The sequence below is a fragment of the Polypterus senegalus genome, chromosome 1, assembly GCF_016835505.1.
Source record: "Polypterus senegalus isolate Bchr_013 chromosome 1, ASM1683550v1, whole genome shotgun sequence".
Lineage (NCBI taxonomy): Eukaryota > Metazoa > Chordata > Cladistia > Polypteriformes > Polypteridae > Polypterus > Polypterus senegalus.
The window spans coordinates 229,318,661-229,334,125 of record NC_053154.1 but is presented as its reverse complement, the minus strand read 5'-3'; the positions used below and the strand labels follow the sequence as shown (position 1 = coordinate 229,334,125).

Sequence of the window (15,465 nt, the reverse complement as noted above, 5' to 3'; positions counted from 1 at the left end):
GCCTCATTACAAGCCTGGGAATATATGGACAGTAGGGTGACATGCATTGCTTACAGAGGGCAAACAAGACTGCAAGGTCCATCGCAGACTCAATCTGAAGACGGGGTTGGGGGTTTGAGACAGTTATGTGCTGTGCCTTGTTGAGCGTGGATGCTGTCTTGGCTTTGTTTAATGAAATCAAGGGTGATTTACTGCTAGTCACTCATGGGATTCATTTTGCATGGTGTATATCAGGCAGTTGCACTCATTAGGTTGCTTAGCCTTTGGCCCATTTCAAGCTACTTTGTCTTTCTGGAAATGTAGAAAATTCTACTGACAGCAGAAGGAGGTTTGAATCAGTTGGTTAAGAATCATCTTTGGTGGTGTTATTAGTCCCAACAACAAAAAAAAAATCAAATCAAAGAGACATATCAAAAGAAACCAAAAAGCCAAAACCTGAGATTAAATGTTAACGGCTTGGTTTGCTACACAAAAATAACAAAATTAAAAAAAGACTAAATGTCTGTACAGACAAGTGCATGTGCTTGAGCTGAACAGTTAGGTAACATGGCTTTGCTGAAAACAAAATTGGGGCTGTAAGGTGTAAATCACTTTTAAAACATAGTCAAATGCAAAATAAATTAAGTTTAAATGTCTCATTAATTACTAAAAAGGGATAAGATTTTGTAACATTTTTCTACTGTTGTTACTCATTCTAAATCAGGAGTGATTGTATTTGTATTGATTATATATATATATTATATTATATTCATTATAGATGAATAAACTGCTTATAGGCCAAAATAAAACCTATATATATATATATATATATATATATATATATATATATATATATATATATATATAGGTTTTATTTTGGCCTATAAGCAGTTTATTCATCTATCTGTTTCTAAATCCACTTAATCCAGTTCAGGAGTTTTTGAGAACTCCAACGTCTGCTAGACAGCACCGGGCATCAAGCAGGACCAATCCTGGAGATGGTGCTCAAGAACAAACTAACATTAAGGACCACATTAGACTGGGCAATCAACCCAGTACACAAATCTTTGGGATTAACACTCTCTGCAGAGGAAAACTGGAAAGATAATCAAATCCAGTCTCCATTTGCAGTCGTGTGAAGAAGTAAGAACGTCCCATAGAAACAGCTGACGTTTTCAACGTATCTGAATGGTCAAACAATAGCTCTTTGTGCAAACAAGTATACTCTCTAAGGAGGTTGACACCTAGTTTGGACATCCTGATTCTAATTTAATGGGTCTGAAGTGGTGAGAAATGGATAAATGTAGGGGTTTAGCTTTGGAAGAAGATGAAGAACTATTTACTTTTTCAAGGAGACAAATCTGCATTTTTGTTCATTTAGATTATGAGAATGAATACATTATGTCAATTGTATGGGTCAGTTGTTCAAGGAAGTCATCTTTATCTGTAGGCACTATTTGCATGAAGACCTAATGTTTGCCTGTTTAAATATGTAGAAAAAGTCAACAATTTCTGTGGGCTGTACTTAATTTCTTACATCAGTGCATGCCACCAATAAATGGTTAACAGAATGTAATATTATCAACACATGCTTAATCCAAAGCAGGGGCATGGTGGCTGGTCTGTCTTAAGGCTTTCCATTAACGGTTTACTGTTGCAAATTGTGATGTAAGGGTGTTTATCCTGGGTTGCAGAGTTTTCAGTAATTAGCACTTCAGCCTCTCTGTGGCAGTGAAGCCTAGGTTTGAATACTATGCTCAGTCATTGTCACTGTAGAGGTTGCACATTCCATGCTTTGTCACTTTGGATTTTTTTATGGGTATTCTACATTTCGTATTAATGTGGAGGTTAGGTTAACTGACATCTCTGAATCATACAATTCTGAAAAATTGTGCGCTTCATCGAGAATTGCTTCTTGCCTTGCACTCAATGCAGTCAGGATGAGCTCCAGGTTCCTGAAACCCTGAATTTGACATACATATAGTAAGCACCCATAATGGATGAATACTGTATATGTATCTCTAAAGTCAAAAAATTACCACAGCTAATTTTATACTTAGCAGGATATCCAAATTAAGGTGTCCTCTGTCATTTGGAGAAGTAGTAGGTAGCTTCTATAATAAGCAGTAAAACATAAGATGTAATGATCTCCTGGGATTCTGCAATCCTGGCTCCTGCTAGCTATATGAATTTTTGCCTCACCAGGGCTCTCAAATCATTAGGCTATGAATAGCCTGTAGGGCATGAGACTTACAGCTTTCAGTATGTAGGGAGTGAATCACACCTGGGCTTTTACTTAATGCTATTATTGACAACCAGTGATTGCATTGGTTTCTAATTCTGAAATGTGACAACAGGTAGCCGACATAAATTTATTAAAAATCCCAGTGCAAATATTCAGGATTAGCCCTATTAAGAGGTAACAACAATAGAATCTGTACATCACATCACTTTTGAGGTTTAATATATTAGTCATGTCAATGCATATTACAATAACTCAACAGCTCAGTGATATGCATAATTATATGCGTAAGTCATCATTTAGCTGGTTGGGTTTGATCAAGTGTGTCATTATTTCCCAATGTGGACATACAGCTCCCCAAACCCAGGTCACAACAGATAAAGAGGCCAACTGTTGCACACAACACAACATTATTCAGCTGTGAGAAACGTTTTTGTCTCACTCCCCACAGCAGCAAACAGTACAAGTACCAAATAGCACCAATACACTGTCCCTTTCTTCTTTCTCTCTGCCTCCACTTCTCCTCCAGCAATCTTTGGCCACCTCTTTCCGACTCTGGCTCCTCGGGCTGTGGCAGCTGGCCTTTTTTATATAAAGCACCCGGAAGTGCTCCAGGTGTTCCACAATCTCCTTCCTAATGTGGCAGGAGCCCTGTAGAGGTGGGCTCAGCTGTTCTCCGTACACCCCCTGGCGGTAGCCATGGGCCCCGCTGGGTTGAGCGTCCCTGCTCCAAACCCATGGCACTCTAGCAAGCAAGGGGAGCTGCCCTCTGTCATCTCTGTCCGTTACACCAGTTTTTTCAAAATGTCACATACGTATGGGTCAGAGTTGCCATAAATATATATATTTTCTCCCATTAAGTTTTTTTTAATATAAATACCAACTTTTGCATGGAAAGTTGTATACACATTTCAAGCCTTTGTGTGCATGTAAACTTTATAAATCTGACCCAGGAGCTGCCAGTTTCACTAGTTGACAAAGAGCCTTTAACACTAGTTATTCTGATTACATTGTTTTACAGTATCAATAAAGAGATCTGACTTGAAGCTAGCATTAAGAAAGTTTCTAGAATTTGTTAGGTGTTGAGAGGAAGCATTGAATTTCCTGATATCTGTGGGCAGAAAAGATCTTCAGAGGTGCTTGTTAGCATATTGTGGTGGAAATAGCTTGTGGCTAAAAGTGCTCCTTATGAGCGCCTCCTGGAGAGGATGGAGGGGATTTCTCATGATGGCATCCAATTTTGCCACCATCCTTTTTTCCACAACAGCTTCCAGTGAGTTCAAGCTTCACACTGTAATGGCGCAGGCCTTCCTGATAAGTTTGTTCAGGCATTGCACTTTTGAGCTCAGGTTGTTTCCCCAGGGGACTGCAGTGTAGAACACCACACTGGCTACTTTGGACTGGTAGAACATTTACAGCAGTTTTATGAACACATCAAAAGACCTGAGTCTCTTTAGCAAGTACAGTCTGCTCTTGCCCCTCTTGTACAGTACAGTGCCATTGTATTGTCAGACCAGTCCAGTTTGTTGTTTATGTGAACCTCCAGGTACTTGTATCGTTGTACCTCTTCCATGTTATCCCCCTGGATGGTGACTGTCTTAGAGTGTTCTTGACATACGGGAAGTCCAGCACCAGCTGTTTTGCCTTGCTGATGTTTACTGTTCTCAAAGGCATCCTTCAGAGCCTCCTCAACCACCCTTGTCCATTCCTGCGCGGTCCTGGTGGTGGGTGGCAGAAGGTGGACAATGGGTGTATATGCAGGTATGAGCTATACCAAGTTATGATCTGATCATTCTAAACTTGGCAAAACAATTGGGTTATATGCATTATATGCATTTAACATTGGCATATAACAAGTTGAGGGTCCTATTTTCTTTTGTATTTAAAGCCTTTTTCTTTTCAATTTTATTTACATACATAAATAACTTACTTTTTTCCAGTTTTTTGCCACAAAGTAGGAGTTGCTGTCCAGAGGGATTTTTATAGTGTTGTAGTAATCTTCTTTGTCCCTCATCCAGGGTTGCCGCACTGGTGGTGTATCCCTGTTTTCCATGGCACTCTAGTTCCAGCTTTTTCCTTATTACACCCAATCTCCTACACACCCTTCTCAAATTCACCCAAACACACTTGTCTCGATACATGTCCAGCCCAGAGACGTGCTCTCTTCCTCTCAACATAAAACTCGCCTATTGTGCCTATTTTCTGTCTGTTTTGTTTAACCTGCAGATCTATCTTAGCATTTCCTTCTGGTTGTTGCTCATGTTTTTGGACTATACAACATTGCTGGTCTCTCTGTCATCTTGTATATATTTTCTTTTATCTTGGTGGTTATCCTTTTATCATGAAGTATTCCAATACACTTTCTCCAGTTGTATCTTTCTGCTCTGATTCTCCAGCTAATTTCTGCCTCTACCCCCTTTGAATTATTGATGTTAAGTACCATAAAGATCCCATTTCTTTAACTCTGTGTTTCAATTATCATTTCTTGTCATCTGTAATAGCTGCAGACCATACATTCAGTTTTTGATCTTATTTTTGCTCCATGCTCCTGCAGAGGAAATCATTCTTTATTTTAACCACACGCTAAAAGTTAATCACTCTTTTAATGATTTTTGCTTAGCTACTTTACATTTTACCCTAAATTATTTTTGTCTCTCCAGTGCTAATTGTACTCTTGCACAAGGTGAGAAGGTGACATTCAAAAGGAACAGAGTGAATTGAAATATGAAATTTAGTCAAAAAGCAATACATGGGTCATTGTGGGAAAGAATACATATCATGCATCAAAGCCAAAACAAGTTCCAAAAGTGAAAGTCAAAAAATATGAGGGCAAAAGGTTTGTAACCAGGAAATTAAAACTAAGGCACTTGTAAAACAGCAGTTGGAACAGACCCACAGAATCTGACAATGACATCACGTCGAATGACTACTGGGGCCACATCTCCTCATTCTAACATAGCAATGGTTATTCAAAATGGTTCTGCCAGCTAAAACCCAAAATAGTGTTGCTGACAAATAAAACAATTTTAAAGAAAGCAATTGTATATTTGGATTGTTTGTAATTCGAAACAAGAAAAAAAATGAAAAAATGATCAGAACTACCATGAAATAGTTCCGAAAAAAAATTATAAAATATCAGCTATTACAACTGCCTTCTGTCAGCTTTGTATATACACTGCAGGCTGACCTTTCACAAAGTTTGTTAAACAACATCAGAATTAATGTTTTATGTCAGTTGTAAACTTATTCATTTTATGCTCAAGTGCTGCAAAATAGGTTTAGTAGCTCATCTGTTCTGCCGTTATTTAGGAAATTGCCTTAACAATATGGCTCATCTACATCAGGAATCACGGCCAAAGACTAGCCTGTGCCTACGACAATTCATTTACAATTTGTTTTACTTCCCATATTGACAAATAAGTGTGTATTATAGGAGCAGAAAGTGTAATTTTCAATGACCTTCTGATAGACATAAAAAATGTATTCAGGGCTACATTGTCCACTATTTCAGTGCTTTGATATTTTTCATTGAATAATGGATATCTTAATTTTATTAACCCTGAGTTATTCATTACTGATTTTTACAGGGCAAATAAAAGCTAATCAAGAAGATTTCTTTATTTCTAATACTCATTTTACAGAATGCATTTTTACCAAAACTATCCAGACAACATATTTTGCCTGTAAAAAATGGTGCGACTTAACACAGTAAGACTGAGTTAAGATCATTAGGCAGTACCTACACTGCAACGTGAAACAAAACCTTAATGGGTTCATCATAAAAAGAACTGCCTGGTTGACTTCATTGACATATTGATTTTTTTTCTGTAAAGAAGTAGATTGATTTTTCCATATAAACATGGTGGTAGTGGTGTAACAATGAGATGTAAATAATGCTTTTCTTTTATCATATCTAAAATTAAGATGAAGTGACCTGACTTTTTAATCTTTTGTTAAGGACCTGCTAAAAGCAGGAAAAATGATTTGGGACGTGGAAAAGATGCTGAACAAGATCTTGAGAGGATCATCAGGACAGAACAGATGGATGACAGCATCTGGCCAAGAGGTTTCATTGACATAGAAGATGACGTACAAACTGCTCTGACATTAAAAGTGAGTAAGAGCAGCATTAGTATGTCTGCACTCCAGAAGTTATTGTAAATTTAAAACTGACAGTCTTCTTGTCTTATTTAAAAACTAATTAATGCTTCACGGAAATATTTTTAGTAACATCACAGGGACTTTAAGGGCTTGTTATGTTGGTCACTTATTGCTATACAACACAAAGAAAGCCTTTGTTAGATCTTTTTACTAAGCAGTAAATGACTTTAATTAGTCACTCTATATACTTTGTTTTTTAGTGACAATGGTGCCCTGTGAGTCGTATTAAATCCAAACAAAGCATTTATTAACAAAGAATTGTTACATAGCCAGAACAGACTAATTGAGTTAGAATATTTTGGATTAAATCTAATGTTTAACAATTATACTGTATAGAATGTTTCCACAACTTTAAACATTACTAATTGTGTATGTTTTTAGATGTTTATTAATGTCTTGGTAAATCAACATTATGCCCAATTTGAGACATGAAGTATTTATCAAATGTAAATGCCAGGGTCTCACAAAGCAGAAAATAATAGGATGCAAATTTGAACTTACTTGATTACATTTAACTCTTATTTTAATGGAATGACTTTTACACATTTAAAACTTTTCAATAAATTGGGATGCGTTTTAGCCTAGTCCTTATACTCAATTAATTTGTTTGCTGTCTGAGAAAGTCACCAAATAATGGATTGCCTTTTTCTGTGGACAGTAGGAGACCATGGTGGTGACAAGTCAATTCTCTCAGGGTCTGTCAAGTCCAAAGTGTGCTTAATCAGTAACAAAACCAATGCCCCACCTACACCTCTTCTGAATAACACATTTTCCCTCAAGACTTTATAGTTTTAAACTCCTTTTTCAACAATAAAGATTTTTAGATATTACAGCTGATAATAGCCTGGGCACAAATAACAAATTAAAATGTGGTGGCATGTGCTTTTAAAAAACTGCTGCATCAATGTCAACACACAATAATGTGCATTCTAAATTGATTTGGCAATTTTGTTATTAGAGTCGGTGAGCTTGCTATCAATATGGTGAAATTTAAAAGCATTATAAAATAGACACCAACAGAAAGAGGTTTTTTTTTTTTTTTAATTTTCAGCTCAAGTCAAAATATGAGTCATTATTAGGGTGCACAATACTGAAAACAAAATATTCTAAAAGTTTTAACAATTTTTTGCCCAAAGGCTCAGAACTTAGCATTTATTTCAAGTTGAAGACTGTCCAAAAATCACATACTGGTCATGCTTATAGGTAAAAGGTGTTATAAAAATTAATTTTGAATAGTAAATTGTTCATAGAAAATCTTTACTTAATTTAATGAGGGCAAATATGAATAATCATTGCATAATCTTTGTGTCATAAAACAATCAGCTAAAAATCAGTTGTGTGGTAACGGGCAATTGCACATTTGTTTGCTGCCACATTTGTCAAAATAGATAAGTTTCCTCTTACTGCACATTCCCTAAATAAAGGAGTGATTTTGAAATTCTATTCATCCATCTATTATCCAACCTGCTATATCTTAACTACAGGGTCATGGGGGTCTGCTGGAGCCAATCCGAGCCAACACAGGGCGCAAGGCAGGAAACAAACCCCGGACAGGTCACCAGCCCACTGAAGGGCACACACACACCCATACACCAAGCACATGCTAGGGACAATTTAGGATCGCCAATGCACCTAACCTGCATGTCTTTGGACTGTGGGAGGAAACCCATGTAGACACAGGAAGAACATGCAAACTCCACGCAGGGAGGACCCGGGAAGCAAACCCGGGTTTCCTAACTGCGAGGAAGCAGCACTACCCACTATGCCATCGTGCCGCCCTTTGAAATTCTAATCCTGTTTTAATACATTCCATCGATACACGTGCACATTACAGCATGTAATTATCCATGCAGAGGTAATTCTACTGGAGCAATTTTGCTCAAAATCAATAGACTTTCGTCATTTTATAGTGCTAAAAACTGTGTCAAGTGTCATTTAAATTGAGTGATTTGTTTCTGCATTTTTATGTTTGTGGACTGACAACACATAAGGCACACATACACACCACAGACAGGCTACACCTTGAACATGGAAATACTTTTTAAGGATGCCTAGAACCTGTTGAAAACTCAAAGTAAAAATTTAACCCCTTTACAATTTTATCCCCACTTTTCCCTAAAAGTATATGCATTCTATAAATGAATCATTCCCAAACCTGCCAATCCATATTGCAAGAGTCAGAATCTATCCCCGCAGCACTAGGTCAGGGCACATTACACAAGAACAAAAGGATACCAACCAAGTGTAGATATTTCTCCACCCCTGTTCTAGTCATCTTGATGGGCTGAGTTAAAAAAGTCTGCAAATAATAAAGGTGGAAAATCCATATTAAAAGGAGTACTTCACCCAAAATGATATTTTTATATGGTACTTGCCCCATACAGCTTGTATTAATGGCCAAGAAAAATATTTTAATCTCATGTTTTCATGGAGACTGCGGTAGGTTGGCACCCTGCCCAGGATTGGTTCCTGCCTTGTGCCCTGTGTTGGCTGGGATTGGCTCCAGCAGACCCCCGTGACCCTGTATTCAGATTCAGCGGGTTGGAAAATGGATGGATGGATGGATGTTTTCATTGAGAATAGAAAAAGTGTCTGATAGAATGTGAAACAATTGTGAACAATGCTAAACAGCAGCAAACGGTAGCAAAATGTCAATGAAAAAATCTCATGTTAGTGGTGTTGCATAATACGCACATCAGTTCATCCAGTTATCATCAAGTCATGCCAGCAATGCGCAAAACACATAGACTTTTTGCTAAAATATTGTTAGATAAGCAAGTATGGAAAATAGAAGAACTCGACCAACAGGAAGTCCCTTCACATGGGATCACTTTTTTGAATCAAAGACCTACAGTAACTCTCCCTCTCATTCATTGGTCAAGAGTCCTGTCTTCAATTCAGAAGTGTGCTCCCATGTGAAGAGGCTTCCTGTTTATGGACTACTCCCAAAGTTCCCTAAAATACATGTGTTTTACATGTTGTGAGCATACAACTGGCTAACTTGACATGTAGATTACTATATGTGACATAAGTAATGTAAGATTTAATAATGGCTGTTTTTGATGTTGTTAGCTTTTGTCCAGTGTTGGTCACCATTGGCTCACGTTCTATCAGAAACTTTGCTATGTCTGTTCTCCATGAAAATGTGACACTGTTAATGCCCAATAAGATATGTTTTGATTATGATTTCAAATATTTACAAAGAGACAAGCATGATCAAGTGGATATGTGGAGTGTCGAGAATGAGAGGGAAAAAAATGCGGAATTAAGAAAAAGTCATTATGGCGGTTATAAGATTCTGCTAATGAAAAAAGGTTTTTCCAAAATGGTTTGGAAATGTGGAGTAAACGGGAGAGAATGAAGATAATATGGTTGGAGGTGGCGTCAGATAATATGAAACGAACGGTCCTTACATCAAAGGATACCAAAGAACCAAATAGAGTGGAGAGTAAAAAGATTTGGAGAGTAAACAGCTAGCCTGAATAAACCTGGAGAATGGCTGTAAACCGGTGATGATGATGATTTTTTTTTTAAATGTTCTATTTTTTTGTGATTTGATATATGAAATGAGTCACACTTATTCACTACATAGTAGCTGAATCAGGATAGTTGGTGGCTTTCAAAGTGTGAATGTTCTTTTTATTTTTCTTTAATGTTACATCCATTACTAGTGTTCTTTTGAGCGCACTGCTTCCTGTTGTGTTGTATTACTTGTAAGAATATTTAAGATAGAGTTAGAGTTAGTCTTTTGAGGAATTTGGTGAAGCTCTCCAGCCGCTTTACTTGTTTGTGTCAAATCAAGGCAATTTAAAAAGTTTCTTGTAACATTTAAAACATGCAAGGCTAGAAACCATTCCTTTTGTTGAGCTCTATACTGTTTTGTTGAAAGTGAAAAGATTAAATTCAGAACATAAGTCTGCAAAAAACACATCATTCTGTCTGTAGTTCTAGGTGGATTTAAAATGTACTGTGTAGATGCCTACAGATACAACATGTCACTATTTAGCTTTCAATGTACATCTTGTAAATATAATACAAAATTAAGATGCAAATGTGTTGCAGCATTATTGGAGGACACTGGGAGATATGACGTTTTAATCTTCTTGAGAACAAAACGTAGGAATAAGCAGGTCACATGAAGTAGGGGTTCTTTCGAAATTTTTGGAATATGTTCTATCAATAGTTTTATTTTTTAATTAGACGTCACAGTTATCATTTACACATTGTGTGGTAAATGTCTATCTGCTTATCTTAGTACTTAGCACAGTGGTAGCTCTGCTGCCCTCAGTGCTTTAGAGGTCATGATACGATTCCTTATCCTACCCACATTCCAAAACTACATAAGTTCGGTTAATTGACAACTATACTCTTAACCATTATTGTCCTGTTTAGTTCTTACTTTTTGGTTAATGCTACTAAGAAAGGTTCTAGAATTCCGTAGGAGCTGATAACAGAGTAGGACATTCATGGGGAATTGAGTGGGATTGATGATGGTGCGCAACAAATGAGCTTCATTGGAAATAATAGTCCAAGACTTTTTTTTCATTAAGCAAAGGTAGGAACCAACCAAAACTACAGAAAACTAACGTTAAATAAAAAGTTAACATTTTTAATGCTGCTTCTTTTTCGCTACGACTGAAAATTCAGTATTTACGGTATATACAAAATAGTATTTCACGTTAAGTTCAGAATACTCAGCATTTGATACAGAAACAGTCAGGATGTGATCAATGACATATAGGCATTTAGGATGCAGTGTGATTTGTAGCTAGCTTAGACGTTATTAATAAAGCATATCTTGTAAGTCTTATTCTCTTTGCTAGTCCTTGCAGTGTCTGCAGAACCTGAATGATTTTATTGCATACGCAAAACTATGAAATGTTTCAGCTGCTTACATCCAATAAGCTATTATTTTTGAAATTATTCTGCAGATTAAATTTAAATAAATGAAATAAAACTGCCAGTGCAAATTAAATTTTCCTCCAACTCAAAAGATTGACTGGGGCTTCTGTTTTACAATTCTGCCAATTCCATTTTGTTTAACTACTGTACATCCAAGCCTTTTGCAGTTATCCCTCCGGAACTGGCTAGTTTTGTTGTGCCATATGTGCTATAAACATACGTTTTTTTTTCTACTGGCATTGAAGTCAATAATTTTACAGTACCTGATGCCTACCTACATTTAGCACTTGCCATTCTTACAGTACTTGCCTGAAAGCTGATTTGTGCCACAATGTGCCAGGTGTGAGCTTTAGGAATAGAATGTCTGGAAAGAAGTAAAAATGTCAGTACTTCTGCATGTAGTGGTTTGTGCAAATCGGGTCAATTTAAGTGAGAGTGGGTGACTGACTATACCCGGAATGGGACTGGGGCCTCATCCAGGGTCAACTCCTGCTTTGTGCCCAGTGAAACCTCAATACACTGGATGAATATTGTAATTATGTGAGGTGTAGTGGTTAGTACTTTTGCTTCACAGATTAGATTTGTAGAGCAACCAATGCAAAAAAACTTTTTATATTTCCCCCTTTTCTGTGTGAATTTTCTCTTGGTACTGTCCTTCAAGACATGTGAGTTAGGGTATGGGGACCAATATTATATAAATAATAGGTTCATATGGTCAATAGTGTCACATGTAAAAATGATACTGAAATTCTCACTTGCAAGTGCTATTCAACATGCAACATATTGACACTGTCCAGGACCATGATTAGCGAGTGCGTCTTTCTTATCTGAAATGTCCATAGTACCTACAATTTAGAAATATATTAGAACTAGCCATCCCCCATGGCCTCGCCCATATTAGTGAAACAGGACAGTGAGGAGGACCCGGCTCGGCTCTTTACTCCTGACATCACACTGCCCCCTCCCCTTGGCCCACAGCCTCTGTCTCAGATTAGCACGAATATATCACCGAACTCAAGCGAACTATGATTCTTAGCGCAATGAGAGAAGTTGCAAAATCAACTGGAATGTTCAAGCAAATTATAGAAAAAAAAAAGATATAAATCTGTTCAGTAGTTCTCTCGTTCGCTAACTAAGTGGAGTTAAGGTTATGCCCCGAGGCAGACGTGTGAGTGAGGAGGGCCTGCCCCCCCTTCCTGCAGCCTGATGAGTCTCTTTTAGATTTGCACCAATAAATTGGTACCACAAGCGAACTATGATACTTATTGCAATGACAAAGTCGCAAAATCAATGGAATATTCAAGCAAATTATAGAAAAAAAACAGATCTAAATCCGTTAAGTAGTTCTCTCGTGAAAAGCGGACCAACATACAAATGGGTCTAAAAAACTACAAGAAATTTCGCACTCAGACCACGAAATTTTTAAAACCGTTTCTTAGCGAGCACCTATGAGCCAAGGGTAACCTACATTTCAAATTTCAAGTCCCCAAGTCCTTATGGTTTGGGAGATTTCATGATGAGTGAGTCAGTGGTATTTGGCTTAAATATATACAGTATATATAGATATTAAGTTAAAGTAAAGGTATTCGTCTGTGTTAGATTCTTCCACATATTTTCAAAAGAGCATAAATACAAATGGTATGGGACAGTCTTACTAAGGTTTGTTTTGTGTAAAAATTGAGTAACTTTTAGGTTTTGGACAGAAACAAAGCTATTTATAACAAAACAAAAGGTTTTCATGCAAGACTTACAGCTGCAGTTAATAATAATAATAATAATAATTTGGTTACACTAAATTGGCACAGTGTGGGTGTTAAGTATTCATGCATCCTGTGGTGAACTGGCATCCTGTTCGGAGATGATTTCTGTCTTGTACCTCTTATTGTGCATAACATGACCCTAGATTGGACTAAGCATGTGAATAAACTGGATGGACGTGTGTTTCCCCTTGTGCAAAAATCTTGTCAAAAACTGCTTGGTACAGAAACTGCAGCACATGTAATCTATAATTTCCTTTCACGTTTGACTTGCTGGTGCTAGTAGAGCAACCCATTATAATGGTGTACTACTACACTGAAAAAAGTATAACATTGATGTTGTTCATACAATGTAAATTTTCTCTTTCAAGCGACTTAAGATTAGTCATTTAGTGTCGTAGCTTGAAATATTTGGTTTCAGATCTCAATCAAAGTAAAATAATTTGTTTGTACCAAAGTAAGTTATGGTGGAGGGAATAAACATAAAAATCCTATTTCAGTTAACCTAATATTTTAGGTTGTTCGTGTGCTGTGTTTGAGGGGCCGTTTGTATATTCTTCCGGTTGAACTTTCCAGCGTGATGGCTTTCCAACTGCCAAAAAAGAAGAACAACTTAAAAAATAGATTAACTTCAGTTAAGAATTGCACCCAATCTAAATGTTTGCCTCAACTTAAAAATTGTGGGATCAATAATCTAAAAAGAATTATATTGGTTCAGATTGAAAATATTAAGTGTGAATCATTGCCAAACTTTTTTCAGTGTACATATTTCTTACAGTTTAATGTTTTTATTTTAATATTAAAGGAGGCCCTGGAGTTCTTTCGGCCAGATTTCATCACCCGCTCAAGAAAACGTTTGAAAGATCTTGAACAGAAGAGGCATCAGAGAAGGGTACAACAAAATGAGAATATGCTGTCTCCAAGAGCCGTGACTTCCCCTGGGATCCTTCTGGTGAATGCCAGCAAGAAAAAGTGCACCAAACCCCACCCTCTCAGTGGTACGTTGGCTATTTACAATTATAATTTATACAATTTACAAGCTCTTCACAATCTAGGCATATTCACACATTTTATATACTGTATAATGAACAGTAGGAGAAATAATTTGCATAAACAAAAAATTAAGTGCAAAGCTGACTGTCATACAACTAACATTTGCCCAGGACTTTGAATGTAATAACTAGAAAACAAAAACAAAAGATTTTATGAAATAAAAAAGGAATGGGAAGCAAAGGAATATCATTCAACTTCCTGCCTGCATCTTTTGTACATTATTAACCAGGTCTGTCAAAACTAACTGGCTTTAGGGAGAGCTAGCAGAAATCTGAAAGGGTGACCCTGTCCAAAATATGCATCATCACATACCTCTTGTGCAGGGTGCATCACACTAGAAATTTCAATTCAGTATACACTACTTAATGGCAAAACCACATTTGTCCCATTTTCCACAGTTGCCATGAGATTTTTTTTTCTCAGAATGAGATTTAGAAAAATGCCATCAGTCTTCAATATATATTGTGATAATGCTAAAATCCAGCAGGAGTTGACCTTAAGATGCATGCTACTTCTGTACTAAACAGCCTCAACCATTACTATCACATCTAGACTTCTGCTCATTTGTCAAAATGTAAATACCATGTGTCTGCAGAGATGAGTTTTCCAGATTTCAAGTTTCACTTGCCTGAAGCTGCATGGTGCCACCACAGTAAATGATGTGTACAAAAAGAATGGATGAGCGGTGATCAAATAGGAGCATATTGCTTTCTGTTGTCAAAATGCCTTCATATATGTGGCTCAGATGTGGTAAACAATAGGTGAAGGCAATAATTCTTAAATAATGTTTTGCTAAAATCTGAAAAATTGTGATAATAGTTTATATGATAAACAATCTGTTTGAGTAATATATAGAGAAGTCAAGAGCATTTGCTTTATTCACATGATAAATGAGATCTAGGCAAATAATTAAATTCCCTGCCATGATATCACCTTTGGATAAGTAATAATTGCAAAAAGTTTCTAAATTGCCGTTGGCCAAAACTGTCAGTAATAGTAATTTTCTCCACATATGATATATATATATATATATATATATATATATATATATATATATATATATATATATATATATATATATATATATATATATATATATATACATATATATATTGTGATAGACGGCCAGGAACCCTGACCCGCCGGGATGCCTGGAGGAAGAAGGAACCGGGAGAGTAGCACTTCTTTTCCCTGGGCACCCAGATGGTCCTTGATTCCCGAAAGCGCTGACAGACCAGGGATGGTTTACGCCCAGAGTGCTTCCGGGTTCAAGGGCAGCACTTCCGCCACACTGGGGAGTGCTGCTGGAAGTTCATTGTCATGCACCTGGAGCACATCCGGGGCAAGATAAAAGGGGCCGCCTCACTCCAG

General features: G+C 37.0%; 1 protein-coding gene across 7 annotated transcripts in view; it reads left to right on the top strand.

Annotated features, from left to right (window-relative positions):
- The window catches only part of c1h10orf90 (chromosome 1 C10orf90 homolog), a 286,251-nt gene that overhangs the window by 206,754 nt on the left and 64,032 nt on the right, over positions 1 to 15,465 (top strand). For all 7 annotated transcript variants that reach the window (XM_039770097.1, XM_039770090.1, XM_039770059.1 and 4 more), the window contains 2 exons: positions 6,180 to 6,334; positions 13,847 to 14,039. In XM_039770097.1, the coding sequence (XP_039626031.1) occupies positions 6,180 to 6,334; positions 13,847 to 14,039 (348 nt within the window). The remainder of the gene's footprint in view (positions 1 to 6,179; positions 6,335 to 13,846; positions 14,040 to 15,465) is intronic.